Source organism: Brassica rapa, chromosome A10, assembly GCF_000309985.2.
Source record: "Brassica rapa cultivar Chiifu-401-42 chromosome A10, CAAS_Brap_v3.01, whole genome shotgun sequence".
Classification (NCBI taxonomy): Eukaryota; Viridiplantae; Streptophyta; class Magnoliopsida; order Brassicales; family Brassicaceae; genus Brassica; species Brassica rapa.
Genome location: NC_024804.2, coordinates 17,677,971 through 17,700,646, shown reverse-complemented (window position 1 = coordinate 17,700,646; position 22,676 = coordinate 17,677,971). Strand labels below are relative to the sequence as shown.

Below are 22,676 nucleotides of genomic sequence, written 5' to 3'. Positions count from 1 at the left end.
ATCCAGGTGTTTACATATTTTTAATTTCAAATCGTGTAAAACGACGTCGTTTCATCTTATTTGAAAACGACGTCGTTTCACTTAACGTCAACAATAAACGACGTCAAATATTTCTGTTAAATTTGTTGACGGCGTGCTAAATTGGCAAGTCAGCGAAAACATTGTTAATTAATTCTAAAGTCAATGAAAGTTTGGTGTTTTTTTGGTCAGCCCCAAAGTTCATGTTTGTTTTGGCAATTCGTGTAAAGTTGAGGTTTTTTTTGGCCGAATTCCCTATTTTTAATGGTATGATGTATGCTCTTTGTTCGTTTTCTTTTTATGGATAGTAATATTTTATATAAATTATGTTTTTTTCCCATGTCTATTTTTCACTGGTTAAAATATAATAATAGTGGTGGTTATTTTTGTTTGCGTTTAATGTCATTTTTATTTCTCTCTCTCTTAAGTCCCAGTTATGTCGACATTATATAATTATTATGGTGTCAGAATCTACAAGAAATGGTGAAATTTACAGTTGGTTTTAAATACAACTAAAAAGAATCCCTTCAGAGCAATTATATGTTTTTGTCCTTTTTCTTTCGGTATTCTACTTTTGCTTTATACATTGTGTCATAACATATAATTATTTTGCTTTCTTCATTTTAATTACCATGTCGTCACATAATCACCCTATAACAATATTATAAGACAAAAGGGTATCATTTGTTTCTAGTTTTATGCTGAATTTACTAACAACACTTTTATATTTGTAGTAATGGTCAAAACAATTTATTAGAGAGTTCTAGCCAATTCTAGAAATCCATTTAAACAACAGGCAAGAAGACAACAGAACCATAGAAAGAACAAATAGTAGTTATAGTTACAAAAAAAAACAAATAGTAATTATTCTAGACATAACTTCATAAGCCATATTTACATACATGTAATTTACATCTCTCAGTAATATCAGTATATACATATTATTTACTGTTTCAAAAAAACGGGCCCCAAAAAAACACATTAATACATCAACAATGTGTAAATAAATATATATATGATTATTCATTTGTGTAACGATCAGGATGTAAGATCTTTAAATCAGCGTGTTGTGCTACAACTTTGTGGTTTGATCTGGTGGGGTATTCCAGTAAAAATCGAATCAGTTTGGATTGATGAGAACAAAAAATCAGGATCATGTCCGCATTGATCCATATATATTATGATCATCTACCCTACCAAAATCTCACTAGGTAACAATGTACATTTACTTTTATTTGGTGATAAAACAGAAAAATTGACTGCAGTTGCATGCATAACTAATATTACAGAATTATCAGGCGTTAAACTGTCAATTTGTATACCAAATCTAACATAACAAAGTGTAAAATACTAAAACTGCAAATTTCCTATTTTTCATATAGATGACAAAATCATACATTTACAGTCAATATTCTATTTATTCATTGTATTTTGTTCAAAATAAAGTCCTCCTAAGAAATTACTCATCTTATATGTTAAATTGATTTGAGCTAACTTATCGATCCCCAAATTCGTTAAGAGTTGTGTTAAATCATGCTAATAAGCATCTTACATCAGAATATCATTGTATGCTCGAATTAACGTCCTAATTTTTGTAAATGAATGAGACAAAATCGAAAATATGAATATCACATAGCATTTATAGAGTGATGACATAATGCTATGTGAAAATAGTAACCTATGAAAGAAAAGAAAAGGAAAAAGAAAACATGTAAGACGTTGACGGTCCGGCCTGCAAGGAAACGGCTAGGAATAAGATCAGCTATCGTCATCATCGATTGACCGTCGAGATCTTTTAACTGCGTGGAAACTCCTCCTTACGACGCGTGGACCCGAGTAACCTGTAACCTGACCTGTGAATCATAGTTAACACCCTTTTTTTTTACAGTTTTACTACAACGATCATTTCACTTATTTTCTTGTCGTCTTCTGTTATTCTATTACAAGGCGACACGTATACCCGTCCGTGTCAGGTTTTAAAACGATGCGTTTGGGCTCACAGCTTTAATTTCTTTTTAATAATAAAATCTTTAATACGCCTTTCGAAAAATTCCTTTTGTTATATTTTATTTTATTAGGACGAAAATTCAATAATACTCACTTTTTAAACACTGCTAGGCGAGTTATGTAAGATGTGTGTCTGATAATTCCTTATTATTTTAATTTGATATTTAGTTTTACGATCGGTTATAAATAAATAAATTAGCTGATTAGAGTGATTAGGCTTTTGTGGTTGGTGCTAGAGATGTAACAGGCAACGGATTGAGAACGTCGTGGAGAACGTACGTTCATATGATGTGTTGTCGGTGATAACCTTTTTCACCACAGGCATATCTTTCTTTTCTTCACCAAAAATCAACGTTTTACCTTTAATATTACTTTGCACTGAAATATAGATTTGACTCAATATTCTGCTAATATTTTGAAGTTAAATAAAGGCTGACAAGAGTTCAATTTATTGTACTTTTAACTTGCCTTCGAAATAGTGCACAATATGTAAATGACAAATATTGAGGTTTGTATATCATTTTAAACAGTATCATTAATGCAAATGTTTTCAGCAGTATCTCACCGATGAAAATGTTTTAAACAGTATTTTTAAAACTGGACCGAAAGTCAAATCGGATTCAACCGTGAACCAAAACAAAGCCGGTTGAGTCGATGATAAAACCCAAAGAAATCAAACCGGCAAAAAGACGTGAAACTGGCGAACCAATGAATCAATTTCGAACCAAGTTTGATTATTAAAAGTAAAATTTTGAATTACAATTAGACAATTATTTTTCACAACAAAGGCTATCTTTTTTTTTCTTTTTTTTTGGTCAAATTGATTTAAAGAGTTTGTGTGTTTTTATTTTTGTCTTGAGAGAGCAGAACCACAACAAAGGCTATCTATTTTCCATATTCTGGCAAAAATATGTGTAGGCGGCAAAATAAAGTTAGTCAAATGAAATAAGTTAACTAATCACGAGTAATCTTACATGGAATTTGTGAAAAACCTACCAGTCCCAAAAAATCTGAATTTTACAACTCAAAGTAACTCCCTTAAACTATACCCAAGGGGTAGTCAGATTGAGAAAAGAAGCCGCATCAGCATGTATCCTACACACAACGGGGTAAGAAGAAGAAGCAACAAGATGACATTAATCATCATTTTCCCCGCAGATTTTCATTTGGATAGAAATCAAGAAACCAAGGTGTGCTTACAAGTTGGTGGATTCGATGGTAAGAAGACACATTCTTCCTAGTATCATAGTAAGATTCTCTAGTCACTGTCTTGAGAAAACACAAGATCATTGTATGAAGCTAAGGGAGTTTAGGCTTGAAGTTAATCCGCTGCGTCTTTCTCTCCTCCAATTGCCGCTACAAGGATTTAAAAGATTTATTAGTTATTCTACAATATAAGTTCAAGGTCCACGGCCATAGACTTGAGTGTTTATAAGATATTTTTTTAGCAGAAATAGTGCAATAACTGTCTAATCAAATCTAATACCTTAGACACCGTTTCAAGGGCATGGTCAGATCTGGCTCGGAGCAACCGCCACTCCATTCCCATTTCAAATTCAAGGGTGTTCGGCTGAGAACCACGCGATGTAGACACTGTATCTCTCTGGAAACAAATTTAAAGAACCAAATGAACAAGAAACTTGTTAAAAAGGAACGATGCAATTTCAACTTGTGTCTGAAAGGGCAGTGAACACAGTGAGTACCGTCTCTCGTCGCGGTTGAGTTTTCTGTAGTTTGATATGGCCGCAGAACGGTGATGACGGCTTCCCAGGAGGATTAATCTTTGCGAACGCAGCAACAAGAGGCCTGTTAAATAGAAAATGAAGATCATAATACACACATGAGATTGCACAGAACAAACGCTTGAAGTGAAACAAAACTAGATAATGTCAGTTTCTAAGAGGGCAGCTTACCTTCCATTAGATAGCAACAAGCATCCTTCATCAAGTCTCCTTATCGCTCTTACTGCAGCTTGTCTTGAATTGAATATGACCAAAGCTTCACCTGTACATCAAACCATACGAGATGCCATAGTAAGGCTCCTCATTCTATTTTTAGTAAGTGAGAACCATAAGTAAAATGGTAAGCTTACCAATATGAGAAAAAGAGACAGATGTACGCTCTATCATCCTCGCTGTACATTGCTCATTCAAAGCAGAATAGACTATATCCTGTAATATATAATTCATTGATTTCTTAGGCGACATATAAAGAGGAAAAGAGAAGAGAGGTTTCCATGACATAAGCTCTTTAGAAGAATCGTTAATACCTGGACTTCCTCAGATGTATAAGTAGGATCCAAGTTTTGAAGGAGAACCAGTTTCTCTTCCTTCTCTGCCTCCCTCATACTTTCTTCCCAAGGCTGTCCATGGTTTACAAAATTTTAAATTCAGTCCAGATTCAATCTCAATATGTCATTTCTGATATAACATACATAATCTGATACCCCTCCAGACGACTATCTAGAAGAGCCTGAAATGGCCAGGCAAAAACAGGTGCAGATATCAAAGAAACAATCGAGTCTCTCGAGCACAGAAACGATCAAGAAAAACATATGCTTTCTGATTAGCGTATGAGTAAGTTATTAAACAATTCAATAGAAATGAACTACCAGGCCACCCTATTAACATCAAAGAACAACCATTCACAGAACTAGTGCGCAAAAGGAAGGAAGAGAGAAACACTTACAAGAGGTCGAAACCATTTGCTGTTTACCTGAGACTAATAAGAAGGAAACAAAAACCGATTAGATAAACTGTGTTAACAAGTAATATGAAGAGTGACAGAACATCACTACAACTCTACAAAATGAAACTATAAAACAAAACTGCAACTATTAGTCACGGTTTCTTGCAAAAAAAAACCATATCCTTGCATCTAAAGATTTTACATTCAACACACAGTCTTGTCTCAAATCTCACGAAACAGCCAGTGACAAACCAATCTACAATAGGTCATATAACATGAATCGCATAATAATAAATATAAACTTACAGCATCCGGCTTTGGGGTCACTTCAGTTACTTGATAATCTCTTCTGTAATCAATTTCCACTATCTTCTCCTCAGAGCGTTTTGATAGCTTACCATCAAAGCTTGGTTTCTTGAATAAACCTTTCCCAGTTCCAGTTTTTGCATCTTTTCCTTCAGAAACTGACACCCCAAGATCTCGCTTCTTCTTGAGATTCTCTGGAGGGCTTTCCCCTCCTGTCACTTTCTCTCTAGGTCTCTTAAAAAGACATGTATCTCTTTTACCATCAGAACTAACGCTCTGCTGCAAAATGTTTGTATTGCGTCCATTTGATACTATAGCAGAACCATCTAGTTTCTGTTTCTTTTGAGGCCTCTCATCCAATCCATTGCTATCTCTCTCTCCAGCGGGCATAGAGTTTTGTTTAGTAAATAGTTTCTTAGAGCCAGAAGCTTCACAACTGTTGCTATCTCTTTCTTCTGCAGGCATAGATTTTTGTTTAGTAAATTGTTTCCTAACTTCATTATCTTGAGCTTTGCCGTCATAATGATCTCCCCTAGAGCCAGAAGCTTCACTGGAGGCATGTTCACTAGTGCTTTGCTGCACACTAGAATCCTTGTTAGAACTTTCATCTGCAAATTTTTCTTTCCCTTCTCTGCGACCAGAACTGCTTTCTCTACAGTCAGAAGCTTCATTAGAGTTATCTTCAGTACTCCGAACCGAACCACAAGCTGAAAGACCGTTTGGTGTCAAACTATCTGCACTTCCATTTACGTCTAATTGAATTTTCAGTACAGGAGGAGTTGCTTCTTTCTTACTAGTACTACCCGCTCTGTTAAAGATGAATTTAACTGCACATGATGTAAATAAAACAATCACGATAGCTATTAATCACCAGAAGAGAATACATAAGCTAGCAAAATGAGATGAAACAAAAAGGTACCGTCAACTCCAGAGATTTTATCATCTATTGTATCCAAGACTTTACAGCTTCCAACATCAAATGCTCTGCGAAATACAAAGTCTGTTGACTTGATTTCCTCATCTGTTGGTTGTAGATTCCTTTCGTCCTTTGAAAGGCACAGAACAGAGCACTTCCCACAAATTGCTTCCTAGTGGAATAAAGTTTATCAGTACCAGTGTTCTAAAACTCGGTCTAGTAGGTTAATCGGGATTTTTTAAAATCGGTTTAGGCATTCAAAAAACCGGTTTAGGCTTCCACCTAAACATTAATCCTCTATAAAGAGCCTCACCACCGCCTAGTGATTTCTTGAACATTGATCAGTACATATGCATGTGTAATTAACTACTAGTTCACTGCACCAGCTATCAGTACATATAGCAAACTATCTAATGCAAATAAAACAATATTCATAAAAGCCAAATCATGCTCAACACTTAATAATGGAGAATGAAAAGGTAAGGACAAATCAGTTTACCAATGGGTTGACACTAGCGAGGCCTGGACCTTCACCCGAAGCCAAAAACAGTTCGTTTTCAAGCAACTCCGGGACTCCTTCAACTACACCAGGCGGCATCTCAGAAGGTTTAAAGAGCCAGAGAAGCTTGACTTGCCTTGGGTGCTTTGCACGCTTATTAGTGTGTTCCCATATTTTAATGATCTTGCCAACAAAGAGTTCATCAGAGTCCGGTTCACTGGGATCGGCGACTAAGACGCAGTCATAAAGACGGTATTCATCACCGTCAAAGGTGAAAGACTCGTAGAATCTGACGTCTTTCTTTTTCCCACCAATTCCCTTCTGTTTCCCCCACTTGAATTCTAAGCCTTCATCTACTGCTGCTGCTGCTTCCATTCTCTAAAGGAGCAGTTCTTAACCTGGGACAAGCAGCAGAATAGTGTACCTAAATCAGAATTGCAAGGAAATGATTAGAAGACAGAAAGATTATTTCATCTGATATGATGCTGTTGCTGTAAGATAGTAGCATCTAATCAACGAAAGAATGACAATTTTCACAATCCGAGAATGGTCTCAAACAAGGTGCATAACACTTGTCCCAAGCTCACTACATACTAATACCAACAGATACATAAAAAAGGTAAAAGATACCAAACCAATCATTCCAATGAATCTCACCTAAGCATAACCAACTCTCTATCAGTCAATCCACTATGTGCATTAAACAAAACCTACCATCAAATACAACTGAAACAATGCGCCAAAGGAATGAATATGCCAAAATTAAAAACGAAACACAAAAGCGGCACAATGTATAGTAACAACAATGTCATGCAAGTCCAGGAACAAAAATAAAAACGATTGATCAACAAAGTAGACTTAGATGAACAAATAAAAAAAAAAACTTTTACCTACTTCACTGGCCAAAATCAAAAGTTTGTAGCTTTCCGAAAAGACGATCGAACCCTATAAACCAATGCTCGAAAATCAGAGCAAGTTGAGTCCGATTAGAGCGAGAGGCTCCGGTTATCGCCGAGAGAGAACCAGAAGAACCCTAATTTCTCGTTCACCAGCAGTTGCGCCACTTCATCCTTCCCTCAATTTTTAGAAATATATATATAATTCAAATCGTATCTCTCCTCCTCCTCTTGGTATTCGATTTTGTAGAGGAGACACAGTTCGTGAAATCGATGAGAGCGCCTATTCTTTTTTCTGTCTGGGGATTTTTCATCTACTTATGATTTTTAAAAGAGAGCTGTGACGAAATAATTAGGTTAATCAAAATTTCCTTTTTTTGAGTGATTAATCGTAAACCTGAAACGGTTTGATCGACCGGTAAGATGTGCCTTTTTTCAGACAGAAGATACATAATACGTCTGTCTTATCTTCGTCGGGGGTTTTAATATTTTACTAGACTTTGATCCGCCCTTTAAAATGACAAATATATTTTTGGTTGATTATTTTTTAAAAATATTAGAGAAAATATGTGTTTTGTTTAGATATAAGCTCTGTTCGGTAACAAGACGCGTCGGCAGCGACAAACAACCAGAAATGGAGCATAACAGCACACCGATGAAAGAGAAATAGACGGTAGCGACTGAAAGTTGATTTCGGATTTCCAAAACAGGTGACGCTGTTAAATTCGGCGATCAAAAGCATGTCATTTCTATAACTGGACAAACATGGCTTTATCTATACAAATATACAAAAGCATCGAGGCGGATATTGACGATAACCCTAATCATTTAAGCGAGATGTTTTATAGTCTGGGCTTTTTCTTGAATTATTATTATAAAAAATGGAAAGTATTATTTACTACATACAATATATAGGAAATATTCAATTTTTATTTAATTAAACGGTAATAGCATAACATTGTAAATATCTCTAAATCTAAAAGCATAATTTTTTAGAGATTCCGGTTTAATAGTATAGAATAGATAGATAGATAGATAATAGTCGGGTTTAGAGATCTTGAGCTCTTGTTATATGGACTGTACAATGCTGTCATAGAACCAAAAGCCTAGAAGTTTAGAAGAGGTGAGTTTCTTTTAGTATGGGCTAAACGTCACCGTTTTAATGTTACGAAATTAAAAAAAAATATTTGCGGTGAGCGTGCATGGAACACGCGACCTTCAGATCTTCAGTCTGACGCTCTCCCAACTGAGCTATCTCCGCAAGTTGTTAATCTGTGCTACATTATCGTATATAAACACTATATTGTTTTTAATAAGTAAATAAGTATTGAAGAGAGCACCTGACGAATTGCAGTTTTACGTAGTACAAAAAGAAAATATTAGCATTGCATTAATAAAAAACTTGCAAAAGAACTGCTACACTGTTTTGTTGTTGTTTTTTTTAATTATATATGTCTCCTTTCTTACAAAAGATAAACTGGTACTTAGTGTTTAAGCCAGTAGTTTCTTAGCTGAGCCATATGCAACAATATCTCGTCCCGACCTTGATTAGTCACACTGCTGGTCATAATCCATGGTGGCGTTGTCTCAAAGAATCCTTGGATCAAATCTTGGAACTCCTTTATATTCTCCTCTGGTCTCTTCCCTCCGTTTTTCTTCTTCTTCCTCTTGTCGCATTTCGTGAACACCATAGTCATTGGAACCTGAGATTATTATAGATAACAATAATTCATCATTCCACAAAGACATGCCAAAACTAGTAAAATATATTCATCATGTTGAACAACTAATGGGTTTATCCTTTTCTTTTTATACCTGGTTTTGACCAAGCCAACTAGCGTAGTCCAGATCGATTTGCTTTGGAGGAATGCTGGCATCAACTAGCAAAAACACTGAGACTAATGTTGATCGGTTGAGGAAATAGTCTTTGGTGAATTTGTTCCAGTCTTGTTTGAGTTCATGCGGTGCTGATGCATACCTGCCAATATCAAATGCATCAACTTCATTTTCTATAGCTAACGTCTTGGAAACTTCTAGGACAGAAACTATAACTGTGATTAGACAAAACGAAAGTATGATTGAAGTGTGATATAAACTAAAACTTACCCGTAGCCAGGTAAATCTACCAGGTACCAATTGTCGTTGATCCGGAAATGATTAATGCATTGCGTCTTTCCTACATGAAGAATAAGCCACCAAGAGTTACTATAAAACCAAAGTCTGCTTATGTTTAGATTTGAATAACCAAGAGAAAGCTTCATTTTTAGATACTATGGAGCAAAAGAAAATAAATTCTCGCAAAAAATCTTTAAGGGAATGAGTATACGACAATATTTACTCAAAAAAAACTTTGACTCGATCTTGAAATTCTGACCATTGAAATAGATGACTATCACTTCCCCTAATAAACATAAGTCTTATCTTCACAAGTACTAGGAACCAATGTTGATCCTACACACAAACAAAACTGAACTCTCCTAATTTCTTTACCAACTCTCCGCAATCTCTTCATGAACACTACGAACTGAGTATACCACTGTGTCCTTCAACCACAACTCAATTAATCTCACATGACATTTCAACCGGAAAAGCCCACTTCTAAGCAGTACCTCAGGTTCCAAAGAAGCCCCACAAAATCAAAATCTAGAGAATACAAAACGCAGGCCAAAGGTGAAAACTTTTTTGATCGACAAATGGGATTCTATATGAGAATCAGAGACTAGCAGAATGATCATGACGAGCTCATCATACCAGGTTTCTTAGAGGTCAAGGCAAGTCGTTTCCTCCTCACCAACGAATTGAGCAGCGAAGATTTCCCAACATTGGATCTCCCGACCAGCGCAAACTCCGGCAGCCCATCGGCCGGACAGTCCTCCGTCCTCACACTGCTCTTCACGTAGTCGGCCTGAGCCACCTGCGCGTCCCTCGCGTACCTGCTGAGCACTATGTTCGAGCCCTTCAGAATCCTAGCCGTCAGACTCGACGGGTCGTCCCCGGAGATATCCGTCTCCGGCGGGATAAAAAGCTTGTCGAGCGAAATCTCCACGGGAGCTTCGTCCAGATCGGATGAATCCGAGACCACCGGGAGTGGTATGGGCTCGACGGTGGCGAGATTTGATTTGGGCGCGAAGGAGAAAATGGCTCTGGCTAGTGAAACCGGTGGGTTAGACCGGTGGTTTAGGAAATTGAAATGGGGAGAAGAGAGAGAGGAGGAAGGGGGTTTCGTGAAGATGGAGAGATGAAATCTCGGAAGCTGAGATAAAATCATATCTGATTTGCTTTCTTATATCAGCAGAGTCGTATGTGCTTCTTTTCTCTCTCTCTCTAGATTCTGAGAGCAGCCATGGATGTTCAAGGAGAGAGCTTACGGATGAAGCTGATGAGTGAGAAGAAGGAGGCGCAGGTTGAAGAAAAATATCCACAGCAAAACGCATCGTTTTGTGGTGGCTGGGCGAAAACTTTTCTTATTTACAGTTCTGCCACTCTATTTCTAAGATTGTATCAATTTAGTACTATTTTTTATGTTATAAATTCAACCGTAATAAGATTTTCTTTCCCGAGTTCCAAATCAGATATATATCAAGAGTACAAAACACCTTGGCGGACAAGCTTGCACGTGGTACAAAGAATTTTCATTTAGCTATGCTTTATGTCGATTCTTCCCTACCGATTACTTATGGAGTGGTACTTTATTATCCTTAGACGTGGAACTTTCAGCTTCAGTTGACCCTGTTATAACAAATCATCTCGAACAGAATCCAGAGACATTGCAATGTAATCCCAGTCTCTTGTGAAATTGACTCGATAAATGAAATAAAAAAAGGTTATGGGCCTCATTCGTTATACTTACAAAAATGAAGGTTACTTCTGTAAATTTAGTTTTTATACAGACGACGGAGAGAAAAGTGTTTCTTTTTTTCTTGCGGTTTTATATTATCTCGAGTGGTTACGATTCTTTCATTCTCGAATCTTGTAGGGGGAGATAAGGAAGTGAGAGAAGGGGAAACCCAAACCCTATTTTCGATCTCTAGTCGTGTCTCAATCGAAGCGATGGTGTTCTACTTCAAGGCACGACCAGATGCTGGGGACTACACCATCTTCATGGGGCTCGATAAGTTCGAGAACGAGGAGCTCATCAAGTACGGCTTCCCCGAAGACGTCTGGTAAACGATAATATTCTTTATTTTATTCCGATCATTGACTATTCTTGGTGTTAATTTAAGTTGGTTTTCGATCTTGGTTCCTTTCATGCTATATTGTAGATTGATTCATGTGGTGAAAAATGGGAATCATTGGGGAAGATTATGTTTTTTTAACCTTTTTTTATCTGATGAAGGTTTCACGTTGATAAGATGTCGTCAGCTCACGTTTACTTGAGGCTTCATAAAGGCCAAGGCTTTGATGACATTAGTGAAGGTGTGCTCGAGGACTGTGCTCAGCTTGTCAAAGCTAATTCCATTCAAGGTAAAATCTTATGCCCATTAGTACTTGTTGTGAGCTTAACGTTGATGTAACGATAAGTCTTGGAGTATCAGTTTGTTGTTCCCATTTCTCAGTTTTGTTTAGAAGGAGGGCACATATAGGCTATATACTGTTTTCTTACCCACTGGTGTGTGTCTGGGATTATGTATCAGGCAACAAGGTGAACAACGTCGATGTTGTGTACACTCCGTGGTCCAACTTGAAGAAGACTGCCTCCATGGATGTTGGTCAAGTTGGCTTCCACAATTCAAAGATGGTAAGCTTCTTCATCTCTCCGGATTTTTTTTTTTTGTTGTGCATACAAGAAAACTGCTTAAGAATGAATGGTTGCAAAGGAATGATGGTGTACCTAAAAGATATTGTGTGTTTCTTTAAGGTCCGGACTATCAGAGTGGAGAAGCGAGTTAATGACATAGTTAACAGATTGAACAAAACAAAAGTTGAAAGAACCCCTGATCTGAGAGGTAAGTCTTTGGGTTGTGGGCTCTTCCTTAAAGTTCCAATAGATAAAGATCATGCATACATCTTTCTTGTTATTACAATTTTCTTGCATATGAAGTGGCTATTAGCTTTTTCAGTCAGTTTAAATTTAAAATATATTAAATCGTATGGTTGTTTCATAATGAAGCTGAGAGGGAAGCAGTGAATGCTGCTGAAAGAGCTGAGAGGAAAGAACACCTGAGGGAGAAGGTTAGTTTCTGTTTTGGTCCTTTGTCATTTTCTTAATCTGTGGAAAGTATACTGATTAGGAATTTGACTCAAATCCTCGTTGTTTTTTTTTGTGATATTGCAGAAGAAACGTGAAGATATAGAGAGGCTGGAGAAGGAGAAGCAAGCAGACATGAGGAGTTACAAGGGATTAATGGTAACTGACAAAATGACATCCAACAAAGACATTGCTTCAAGCAACAAGTCTCTTCAAGAGCTCGAAGATGATTTCATGTAAAAGAGCCCTGAAGAAATGAGAGAAAACAAGTCGGTAACGTTCTGCTGGTGCTGTCCTTCAAAGAAGGTTTATCAAGTTCTTCTATTAGCCTTAAGAGTTATAATGATGATGAATTGCCCTTTTGTTTCAAAAAGTCTTCAGAGGATTGAATCTGAGTTGTGAGAAAAACAGAGAGCATTATGATATATATAACGCAGGTGAGCCAGTGAGCTGGTGCGACCATGGTTTACTCTACCTAACCTTGCTGTGTTTGTTGAAAATCATTTTACCACCCTAATAGTTTTTACTTTTTATTCTTTTGATCCCAAAATTAATTTACACAGGTATAAGCACCTGCTTTTCATATTAATCAACAAATTGCCAATATTTAGACGGCCATTTTATCATATATTTTTTTGAAATTTTAGTATCTTTATAAGGATTAGGCAGCTATCAGCGTTAACACATGATTTGAAATAATTACAGACAGTGGCCCCAACGTTGAAATCAACGAGATCAATCTGTACTGAAAATCATCAATGGGTATTAAATTAAATCTTGAGGGGGTAAAATTCGAAATAAAGGAAAAAGAAAGGGGGGGGGGGGTGGGGAAACAAAGAAGGAGAAACAAATAATGAGATGCCCGTTGAGAACTTTGAAAAAGATAGGAGGAGACACATGGCCGACAATATTTAAAATGAACGGCCGAGATTAACTTAGATTACTCAGATTTGATAGGAAGAAGAAGAAGAAGAAAAAAAAAACGTTTAATTGAGTGTGTGGTAGGGTTTGTGGAAGAAAATTCGAACTTCCAACTTGAAATAAGCTCTGCCGACCGTTTAGATTTTTCTCTCCTTTTAATTCAAAACATTTGTTTTTCAATCGGTGTCTGAGCAGACAGTGAAGTTTTGTATTTGTCCTAATCTGAGATTCGGGTTTAGTTTCTTACGAGATCTGATCAAATTGGAAGCTCGCGTGGGGGGGAGTGAGTTCTCTGAACTTGATGATTAGAGAGATCCTGAGCTGTTGGGTTTGACTAATCATCGTATCTACTAGGGTTTCCATATAAGGAAGGTATGGAAAGTGAGTGTACAACAACAACGAGCTCAACACCACCTCCTCCTCCTCCTCAGGGGACTACTCAAGGGAACCCCAAATCGCGTCAAGGGTATTATATGCTTCTTTTTATGAATCTTAAATTGCGACAATAGACTAGGAACAAGGTGAAGAAATCGTATTCATGTCATTTAGAATTGAGTTGCGTGAGACACTCTTGTGTTGATTTTACAGGAGGACTAGTGGCCCTGCCAGACGTTCTACTCGAGGTCAATGGACTGCCGAGGAGGTGAGCAATTTTATGTTTCTTTCAGCTTTTTTCTTTTTTTCCAAATGGTGTTCAATCCTATGGTTATGATATCATTGATCATACATGTAATGTAATCAGCTCTTCTTTATGCTTAAGTGCATTTTTCTTTAGATCATACATTAAATCAGAGATACACAAGAAGTGGTGACGTTTGGAAATCTTGCATTTCTTCAGTCTCCTCCATATCTCATGATTCCTTGACCAACCATTTATATTTTGCAGGATGAGATTTTGACAAAAGCTGTCCATAGTTTTAAAGGGAAAAACTGGAAGAAGATTGGTAAAATTTTCACTACTTTTGACATACTTCTATGGCCTTCTTGTCTGTTTGAATGTCTGATCTTTTTTTTTCCTTCTCTTCCAGCTGAATTTTTCAAGGATCGAACTGATGTCCAGTGCCTCCACAGGTGGCAGAAGGTCCTTAATCCTGAACTTGTTAAAGGTCCTTGGACCAAGGAGGTGACATATCTTTTCTTCACTACTTTTACATACGCATCTTGCGTACTTAACCCTTTTGTTTTTTTATAAAATGTCCAAAAAATCCTGACTGCTTACTGCTTTCATTTGAGATGGAATGTAGGAAGATGAAATGATCGTTCAGTTAATCCAAAAATATGGGCCCAAGAAGTGGTCCACCATTGCTCGATTTTTACCTGGCCGTATTGGAAAGCAATGTCGAGAGAGGTATGCTTAATACACTGTTATTTCTCTAGCTGCAACAGTGTCTTACTAATTAGCACTTGAAAGCATTCAACAAAGATGTCGTAACTGATACAGGTGGCACAATCACCTCAATCCTGCCATAAACAAGGAAGCTTGGACTCAAGAAGAAGAGCTGGTTCTCATTCGTGCTCATCAAATCTACGGTAATAGATGGGCAGAGCTAACTAAGTTCTTGCCTGGAAGGTACTTCTATTTACTCTCATCATCTGGAATTAATAATACATCTTATTGCTATTCCTTTATTTGTTCTTAGATCTTAGCAACATACATAGTCATCGTTGCTTATGTTATCAACAGGTCGGATAATGGAATTAAAAACCACTGGCACAGCTCAGTTAAGAAGAAACTCGATTCCTATATGTCCTCTGGCCTTTTGGATCAGTACCAAGCCATGCCTCTAGCTCCTTACGATAGAAACTCCGCGTTACAATCCCATTTTATGCAGAGTACTATGGATGGTAGTGGCTGCGTGAGTGGACAAGCAGAGCAAGAAATAGAACATGGTATAATGAACATGGGGCAACCTTTTCACCACCCTTGTGAAAACTCTCACACAAATGAGCGAGCTGCATATCATCAAGATCAGTATTATTATCCGGAACTGGAAGATATCTCAGTCTCCATCTCAGAAGCATCTTATGACATGGAGGACTGTTCACAGTTTCCTGATCATAACGTCTCGGCGTCCACGAGCCAGGATTACCAATTTGACTTCCAGGAACTGTCGGATATTTCACTGGAGATGAGTCATAATACGTCAGAGATACCGATGACATACACCAAGGAGAGGAAGGAAGCCTCTCTAGGGGCTCCAAACTCCACGTCAAATATAGATGTAGCTGCGTACACCAACACATCTGAAACGGAATGTTGCAGAGTTCTTTTCCTTGATCAAGAGAGCGAAGGGGTCAGTGTTTCTAGATCTTCAACACAAGAGCCACACGAGGTCTTGTGTGCATCAGCTTCAGACAGCCAGGTTTCAGAAGCTACAAAATCTCCTGTGAAGAGCTCTTCTTCAACGTCCATTGCAACACCCGCCTCAGGCAAAGAAACTCTTCGGCCATCTCCCTTAATCATAACACCCGACAAGTATTCCAAGAAGTCATCCGGATTGATATGTCATCCTTTTGAGGCAGAACCAAACTGCAGAACAGATGAAAATGGTAGCTTCATATGCATCAATGATCCTTCAAACTCTACTTGTGTTGATGAAGGTCCATCTTATCATTTGAATGATTCCAAAAAGCTGGTTCCAGTGAACGATTTTACTTCTCTGGCAGATGTCAAGCCACAGCCCTCTCTTCCTAAGCATGAAACAAACATGTCGAGAGAGCAGCATCGTGAGGATATGGGAGCATCATCATCAAGTCTATGTTTTCCAAGCCTGGACCTACCTGCTTTCAACGATCCGGTCCACGATTATAGCCCTCTTGGCATACGCAAGCTGCTGATGTCCACCATGACGTGCATGAGCCCGCTTAGACTGTGGGAGTCTCCCACTGGGAAAAAGACGTTGGTTGGTGCAAAGTCAATCCTGAGGAAACGCACGCGTGATCTGCTGACACCTCTATCTGAGAAGAGGAGTGATAAGAAGCTTGAAACTGATATAGCAGCTAGTCTGGCAAAAGATTTTTCACGCCTGGATGTGATGTTTGATGAGAGTGAGAATCAAGAATCTATCTCTGGAACTTCACTAGTTAGTCACAGAATGCCAGAAGAAACCACGGATGTCAGTAAATCACTTGAAAAACAACAGCAAACTTGCTTGGAGGCAAATGTTCAACATGTAAGTCTTGTCTTTCCTTTAAGCATTTGAACATGCTCCAGATTTTAAGCAGAACATATATGAAACTTAGAAGTTAGCTTAGTTGTGAATCTGATGTGTTATCTAACAGTACATGACATAATTGGGAGGCTTTCTCACTTTAACTTATATGTCATATGAATCATCATTTGTTTTGTATGTATTGTTACTTAACAGTGAACGGGTAAAAACTTGTGCAGGCTGAAAGTTTCTCCGGTGTTCTTTCTGAGAGCAATACCAACAAGCAAGTTCTGTCTCCTCCTGGTCAATCATTAACCAAAGCAGAGAAGACGCAAGTCTCAACCCCAAGAAATCATTTGCAGAGAACTCTCATGGCTACTTCTAACAAAGAACAACACTCTTCTCCAAGTCTTTGTTTGGTCATTAACTCGCCTTCTCGAGCCAGAAACACCGAGGGTCATCTTGTTGACAACCAGACAAGCAATGAGAATTTCAGCATGTACATCTTTGCCCCCAACCTTCACTATATATATTTTTATTGTATATACTTGCTACAATGAGTTTGCTTCTCCTTCAATTACAGATTCTGTGGAACTCCATTCAGAAGAGGTCTTGAGTCTCCCTCAGCCTGGAAATCTCCGTTTTATGTAAACTCTCTCTTGCCCAGCCCAAGGTTTGACACAGACATAACTATTGAGGTACTTCAATATGCAATGTCAAATTCTTTTAGCCCGTATATATATGTATAGACATAACTTTCTAAGGCAATTTGTGCGTGTTTTTTACAGGACATGGGCTACATTTTCAGTCCAGGGGAGAGAAGCTACGAGAGCATAGGAATCTTTACACAGAGACACGAGCATACAAGTGCATTCGCAGCATTCAATGCAATGGAAATTTCACTTTCCCCAAGTACTGATGATGCAAAGAAGATGAAGGACTTGGATAAAGAGAATAATGATCCTCTAATGGTACCAATTCATTCACTCTCTAAGTTGAAGATTTTGAGATTATGGTTCTAGAAACTTGACTTTGGGTTTTGTACATTTTGCATATTGATAGGCGGAGGGTCGAGTGCTGGACTTCAACGATTGCGAGTCTCCCACCAAGTAACAGAAGAAGTCTCATCCTACCTCTTGAAGGGGATGTAGGTAAAAAGGCTAGAACCTCCTTAAAATACATAATATTCAATGCACATACATGAACATGTATAAACAATGTATGGTATCTTCTATAAACAGAGCTTGTCCCTGCTTGGATCTAATTCTCTTCTTCTTTCTAGTGAATCAACTTGAATGAATTTACGTACACTCTGTGTTCAATATAGTGTATATATATACAGTGCCGGCTTAAAACTATATTGGACCCTTGGACAAATTTTGTTTATGTATTACAATTACTTAAGCATAATATTTTAGACCTAAACAAACATAAATATGGACCCTTTTTATCACTAAATTTAGTTAATTTTAAGATGGACCCATGGCATATGCCATGTTTGCCACCCCCTAGAGCCGGCACTGTATATATACATCATTCATATTGCCTGCAATGAGTATTGTACTACACGTTCTTTATAATTGGAAAAGGAACTTAGACAGTGCATCTAGGAGTAAATACCAACTTTATGTTGCACACTCTTCCATGAATTGTATTCTACATGCAGGCTTATATCTCAATTTGTGTGACTGGTAACAGAATGGAGCTCGACTTTGATAAGGCCCCCAGCTAACAAATATTTTTGGCCCATTAATTTATTAGATTAGTAAGAAAAAATATAAAAAATCTAGGAGTGTCGAACTTGTCACCAGTATAACACATAGGAAAGCTAACATGCGCGAAACATTAATTGTAGCCCCTAAATTTTTTTTAAAAAAATTATATAGAATTAGACCCCAAATTACGAAAAAATATTTTTTTTTATTAAAATTCATTAAAAAATGTGTATATCCCCGAAACCTCATCAGGCTCTTTAGACATGCATATTTTTGAAAATAATTCATCCGAAAAAAATAAAAAAAATATATATATATATATATGTTTTCAAAGTTAAAAGCACCACATACTTATATGCTTCTTGTCTGGACTTCCTGACCGGTAATCTGAAAAAATAATCAAAAACTATTTAACGTGCTAACTATTAATCAAAAATAATCTGACAAGAGAGAACTACTGTAACTGTCATGTAGGCTGATGGAGTTTAAAACTATTTAACGTGCTAACTATTAATCAAAAATAATCTTTGTATTAATCAAAAATTAATCTTTCTATTACACAAAAATATTAATCTTTGTTTTTTTCCTGATTTATCCCAGATTTATTACTTCTTTTGATGTTGTAATGTATCGGGAAATTTCTTTTCTAATTACTGCGATATCTAATTGGAATTTCCATCAATTCTACGTTGTTGTTTTTTTTTTTTTTTGTTCAACCCATCAATTCTACGTTTATATTAACATATTTGTCTGTTTTGACTTGTTTTTCTAATGATTTTACATATTTTAACATATTTGCAATTATTTTATTTGACTTAATGTTATTGTTTAAGTATTACTTAAATTCTTATGTATTGATTTTTTGAAGTCAATCATATTTATTTATTTAGATAATATGTCAATCATAATATATACTAGATTTTGATCCGCGCAGGCGCGCGGATGTATATTTTGAAAAATATGTTGATATTTGTTTTTCATGTAATTATTAGGATTTGGAAAAATGAATCCGAGGAACATAACCGATACCGATCCAAAGATATAGTACCAAACCCAAACATAAATTGATTAAATATTCTAATTATTTAAAATTTTGTTATTTAGAGAACCGAATCTGATCCGAACCGAAGTATTTGGGTATCCGAATTTATCTAAAAATAGATTTATATACTTATATTTATTAATTATTTTTAGATTTAACGTATATAAAACATCAAAAATGATACTTTTAAATTAGTTTAAATACTTGAAAATATATATAGATAGTCAAAAGTAAATATCTGAAATAGTTAAAGTATACTCAAATCACCAAAAATACTTAAAATAATTATTGATTTCGTATCCAAAATTTTAAATCAAGCCAATTGATATGTTAAGCTTAAGTATTATGACATATGTTATTCAAATTTATACGTAATATATTATTTTATTTATACATTTTGAGAAATTTAAAATATATAATGATTTAAGATTTTAAAAATAATTTAAATTAGTTATCCAAACCCAAACCAAACCCGCAAAGATCCAAATCGAACTCAAACCAAAATTTAGAAACATTCTAATAAGGCTGAAATCTTTGACCCCGAAAACCCAAAATACAAACCGATCAGAACTAAACCCGTATGGGTATCCAAAAGTCCATCCCTAGTCATTATTATATATCGTATTTTATCATCATATAATTAATCGTATTTTATATGTACCATCATATAAGTAATCATATAATTAATAGTATTTTATACATACCATCATATAAATAATTACATATATTATATTTTTAAAACTTAATATGAAATATGAAAACCATAATTTGAGTTGGTATTTCAAATTGGGCTTTGTATTATATTTTTCTTATATATATTGACAATATTTTTTTATAATGGTTATTGAAAAATAGTTTAGTAAAAATCCATTTTTGAATATATGTATATTTTTGAATCAATTTTTGATATAAATCAAATTTGAATTATTATTTTGATTTGAAATATGTATATAAAGTTTAAATTTTGTTTTATGGTTAGTTTAGAAAAAAAAATTTTAGGGAATTAGATTGACCCATTTTGGTATATTTTAAAAGTGGCCTAGATAACTTTCAATTTTTTAAAAAAACATAAGCCCATTACTTTTTTCTTAATACTACTATCCTTGTTTTCAAACAAAAATATTTTTTTTAAAAGATTGCAATCCATGTTTCCAAACACTCCAAATTTTTAAAAATCCTATTCAAGTCTCCAAACACTCCAATTTTGTACTTGAGTTTTTGAGTTTTAATAAGATAGATACGACCGTTCCTACATTACGAAGGGTATCTTTGCGTTTGTGTATGAGAAGCCAGAAAATTATTAATACTGAAACAATGTGTGTTTGGGTTACACTCACCTTAAATTACATTATATGACTCACTCTAATTAAGTCCATCAAATTCAAAACAATTCTATAAAAACATTTCCCTCAAAAATCTAATCAGATAGAGACAAAAAAAATTTCTGTAGTTTAATTTACCAATGATTGTAGGTGTTCGACTTAATATTGTCTCCAGATTTTTTTTCCCTGAAATGTTACTAAGAAAGAGTAGAAAGACCAAAATAGAAGTTTGGATAGTTTTCTGATTCGCCTGTATTGCTTTGTATTTTTTGTTCGAAGTCCAAACTTAGTCATTTATTTTAGGTCAATGCGCCTTGCATTTTAAATTGTATCGACCAATATAATTCGAACTCAAGTATGTATCGATGCTGTGCATAACGTTACAATGGTAATTTAATTCATATCATGTTACTGTTTAGTGATTATATATATCACATATAATTTAAACGACAAAACAATCTTTTTATAAAAAACAATTGTCTTGCAAATAGAGTTTACATTCAGTCATATATTGTAGTCTCTACTACAATTTTTAATCATAATTTCTATTATCCGGCTAAGTTGTTCTAGTTAGTTGTTTTTTCGTTTCTTCCTTAGACCGGTTATTCAAAACCTAAGATTCCTTCTTTCTAGTCACCCCAGACTGAGCAAACAGCTCGATTCCAGGTCGGAATTAACTCTCTCGTCCCAATTCATGGTTGGGTTTGTTATCATTTTACATGCATGGAGAACGATTGGATAATTACGAGTTATGAATAAAAATTAAACACTAGTTTGTAAATATATAAGATATATATAGAAGTTTGGACGTAAACCATATATGGAGACTTTTAATTAAATAGTGTCCTTATTTAGTACCACTGACGTTACGGTAAGAAAACAATTTTTTTTTGGTGAGAAAATAAATTAAACATTGTAGAAATGATCGAAGAAAATACATATATAAGTCGATCACTTTTTTGACTCTCGTTAATTACTAACTTTGCTATGAGTATAGTATTGAACATTTTATTTCAGTAAGTCAAAGATAAACAGACGCAGGCATTTCCATATGTTTTGGTGGAAAATTGGAGATAGCCGATATAATCGTGCCTAGGGGTTTACGTTGCCACCATGCATAACAACGACCTAGTAATATCATCATTTGTTAGTAACGGTATATACCTATTTAACGAAATCACACATACATGCATTATCATTATGCGTCTAAACAATTATCAATATATTTGTATGCGTCTGGCGTTTTACATTTTGCGGTTTAATAACAAATAATTTTGTTGTAAAATGTTATATTTAAAAACTATGGAAAATGTTTTGAAACAACGAGGCCTAGTTTAATTGATGAGATTATGGATCCAGAGCTATATATGAAAATTATATAGTTTTACAGATTTTATACTTAAATGTTTGACCATCCGGAATATAGCCAAACTAAACAAGATCTATACGTGATTTGAGTTTCGCCTAGGAACAAACACACCTCAACATAGTGAACCGTAAGTGTATATCTGCGAGCATAAACTAGTTGATTAGCTTAGCTCTAATCCAAAGAGTTAAAAGAGGAGAGAGAAGATGGTTGTGGTTGTCGAGATGCTAAGAACAACCCCAATGGAGTTTCTAGCTTAGGAATTCTAAAAGTACATAATTGTGTATGTATATATTATATATATATATAATGGTTTCTTTTTAAGTACGGTACTCCGTTACTCAGATCCACGGCTCGGGGAAGAGTAAGAATAAGAGATTAGGATCTCAATGTTGGCGATGAAGACGGTGAATGAATTCTTAATAAACTGATATTAGGTAACACATACTGGAAGCCCAAATATATGGAAGCAGTCCATTAAGCCCAAACAAAAAGATTATAAATCACTTAAATGAAACGCACAACTTTGCTAGAAAGACTAGTGTCGGTCAGGACGTTGACCAAATTGATAACGTCGATGTCGACGTGGACTGTCCACCTAAGAGAGAAAGAATCTGTACTTTATATATATACTAGATTT

At 35.8% G+C, this 22,676-nt stretch overlaps 4 protein-coding genes and 1 non-coding gene across 8 annotated transcripts; 2 read left to right on the top strand and 3 right to left on the bottom strand.

Moving 5' to 3' along the window:
* Positions 1-2,948: 2,948 nt before the first annotated feature.
* Positions 2,949-8,475, bottom strand: LOC103846715 (protein ANTI-SILENCING 1). 4 transcript variants are annotated; one of them, XR_004452350.1, is made up of 12 exons: positions 7,325-8,475; positions 6,435-6,858; positions 5,939-6,107; positions 5,020-5,846; positions 4,714-4,746; positions 4,295-4,387; positions 4,118-4,196; positions 3,939-4,029; positions 3,729-3,831; positions 3,512-3,628; positions 3,226-3,381; positions 2,949-3,120 (listed from the first exon to the last, which is right to left on the bottom strand). XR_004452350.1 is itself a non-coding variant. In XM_033281830.1 (11 exons), exons 2-11 carry the CDS (start codon positions 6,807-6,809, stop codon positions 3,325-3,327), a joined length of 1,944 nt encoding a protein of 647 aa, XP_033137721.1. In that variant the 5' UTR covers positions 6,810-6,858; positions 7,325-8,475; the 3' UTR covers positions 3,146-3,324. The 4 variants fall into 4 exon arrangements, 1 of the variants encoding a protein (XP_033137721.1); XR_004452351.1 differs by having other exon boundaries at positions 6,435-6,832; XR_004452352.1 differs by having other exon boundaries at positions 7,329-8,475.
* A 43-nt stretch (positions 8,476-8,518) lies between these two features.
* Positions 8,519-8,591, bottom strand: TRNAF-GAA. The gene has a single exon. It is a non-coding gene; the product is annotated as a tRNA-Phe (tRNA).
* Positions 8,592-8,699: 108 nt separating this feature from the next.
* LOC103846714 (GTP-binding protein At2g22870) lies at positions 8,700-10,745 on the bottom strand. The gene is made up of 4 exons (XM_009123693.3): positions 10,082-10,745; positions 9,437-9,506; positions 9,146-9,308; positions 8,700-9,033 (listed from the first exon to the last, which is right to left on the bottom strand). The coding sequence occupies exons 1-4, from the start codon at positions 10,596-10,598 to the stop codon at positions 8,815-8,817; spliced, it is 969 nt and encodes a 322-aa protein (XP_009121941.1). The 5' UTR covers positions 10,599-10,745; the 3' UTR covers positions 8,700-8,814.
* A 488-nt stretch (positions 10,746-11,233) lies between these two features.
* Positions 11,234-13,029, top strand: LOC103846713 (coiled-coil domain-containing protein 25). Its single transcript, XM_009123692.3, has 6 exons — positions 11,234-11,493; positions 11,667-11,794; positions 11,965-12,068; positions 12,189-12,276; positions 12,441-12,502; positions 12,606-13,029. Exons 1-6 carry the CDS (start codon positions 11,381-11,383, stop codon positions 12,756-12,758), a joined length of 648 nt encoding a protein of 215 aa, XP_009121940.1. The 5' UTR covers positions 11,234-11,380; the 3' UTR covers positions 12,759-13,029.
* A 261-nt stretch (positions 13,030-13,290) lies between these two features.
* LOC103846712 (transcription factor MYB3R-4-like) lies at positions 13,291-17,915 on the top strand. The gene is given in 13 exon segments (XM_033281829.1): positions 13,291-13,722; positions 13,794-13,905; positions 14,028-14,082; positions 14,326-14,383; positions 14,468-14,562; positions 14,684-14,787; positions 14,881-15,009; positions 15,124-16,612; positions 16,831-17,090; positions 17,175-17,289; positions 17,380-17,562; positions 17,654-17,699; positions 17,702-17,915. Coding segments are annotated over 12 exon segments (2,667 nt in total). The 5' UTR covers positions 13,291-13,722; positions 13,794-13,813; the 3' UTR covers positions 17,743-17,915.
* The last annotated feature ends 4,761 nt before the right edge of the window (positions 17,916-22,676 follow it).

Bases quoted from the DNA above. Each gene is read 5' to 3' on its own strand.
- LOC103846715 (XM_033281830.1), bottom strand. From the start codon at position 6,809: ATGGAAGCAGCAGCAGCAGTAGATGAAGGCTTAGAATTCAAGTGGGGG. The intron at 4,197-4,294 runs GTATTAACGATT...TATATATTACAG, and splicing joins ATACATCTGAGGAAGTCCAG to GATATAGTCTATTCTGCTTT. The intron at 3,629-3,728 runs GTACTCACTGTG...ATTTGTTTCCAG, and splicing joins CTCAACCGCGACGAGAGACG to AGAGATACAGTGTCTACATC.
- LOC103846714 (XM_009123693.3), bottom strand. From the start codon at position 10,598: ATGATTTTATCTCAGCTTCCGAGATTTCATCTCTCCATCTTCACGAAA. The intron at 9,309-9,436 runs GTAAGTTTTAGT...TGATATTGGCAG, and splicing joins GTAGATTTACCTGGCTACGG to GTATGCATCAGCACCGCATG. The intron at 9,034-9,145 runs GTATAAAAAGAA...TAATAATCTCAG, and splicing joins GTTGGCTTGGTCAAAACCAG to GTTCCAATGACTATGGTGTT.
- LOC103846713 (XM_009123692.3), top strand. From the start codon at position 11,381: ATGGTGTTCTACTTCAAGGCACGACCAGATGCTGGGGACTACACCATC. The intron at 11,494-11,666 runs GTAAACGATAAT...TATCTGATGAAG, and splicing joins GGCTTCCCCGAAGACGTCTG to GTTTCACGTTGATAAGATGT. The intron at 12,503-12,605 runs GTTAGTTTCTGT...GTGATATTGCAG, and splicing joins AAGAACACCTGAGGGAGAAG to AAGAAACGTGAAGATATAGA.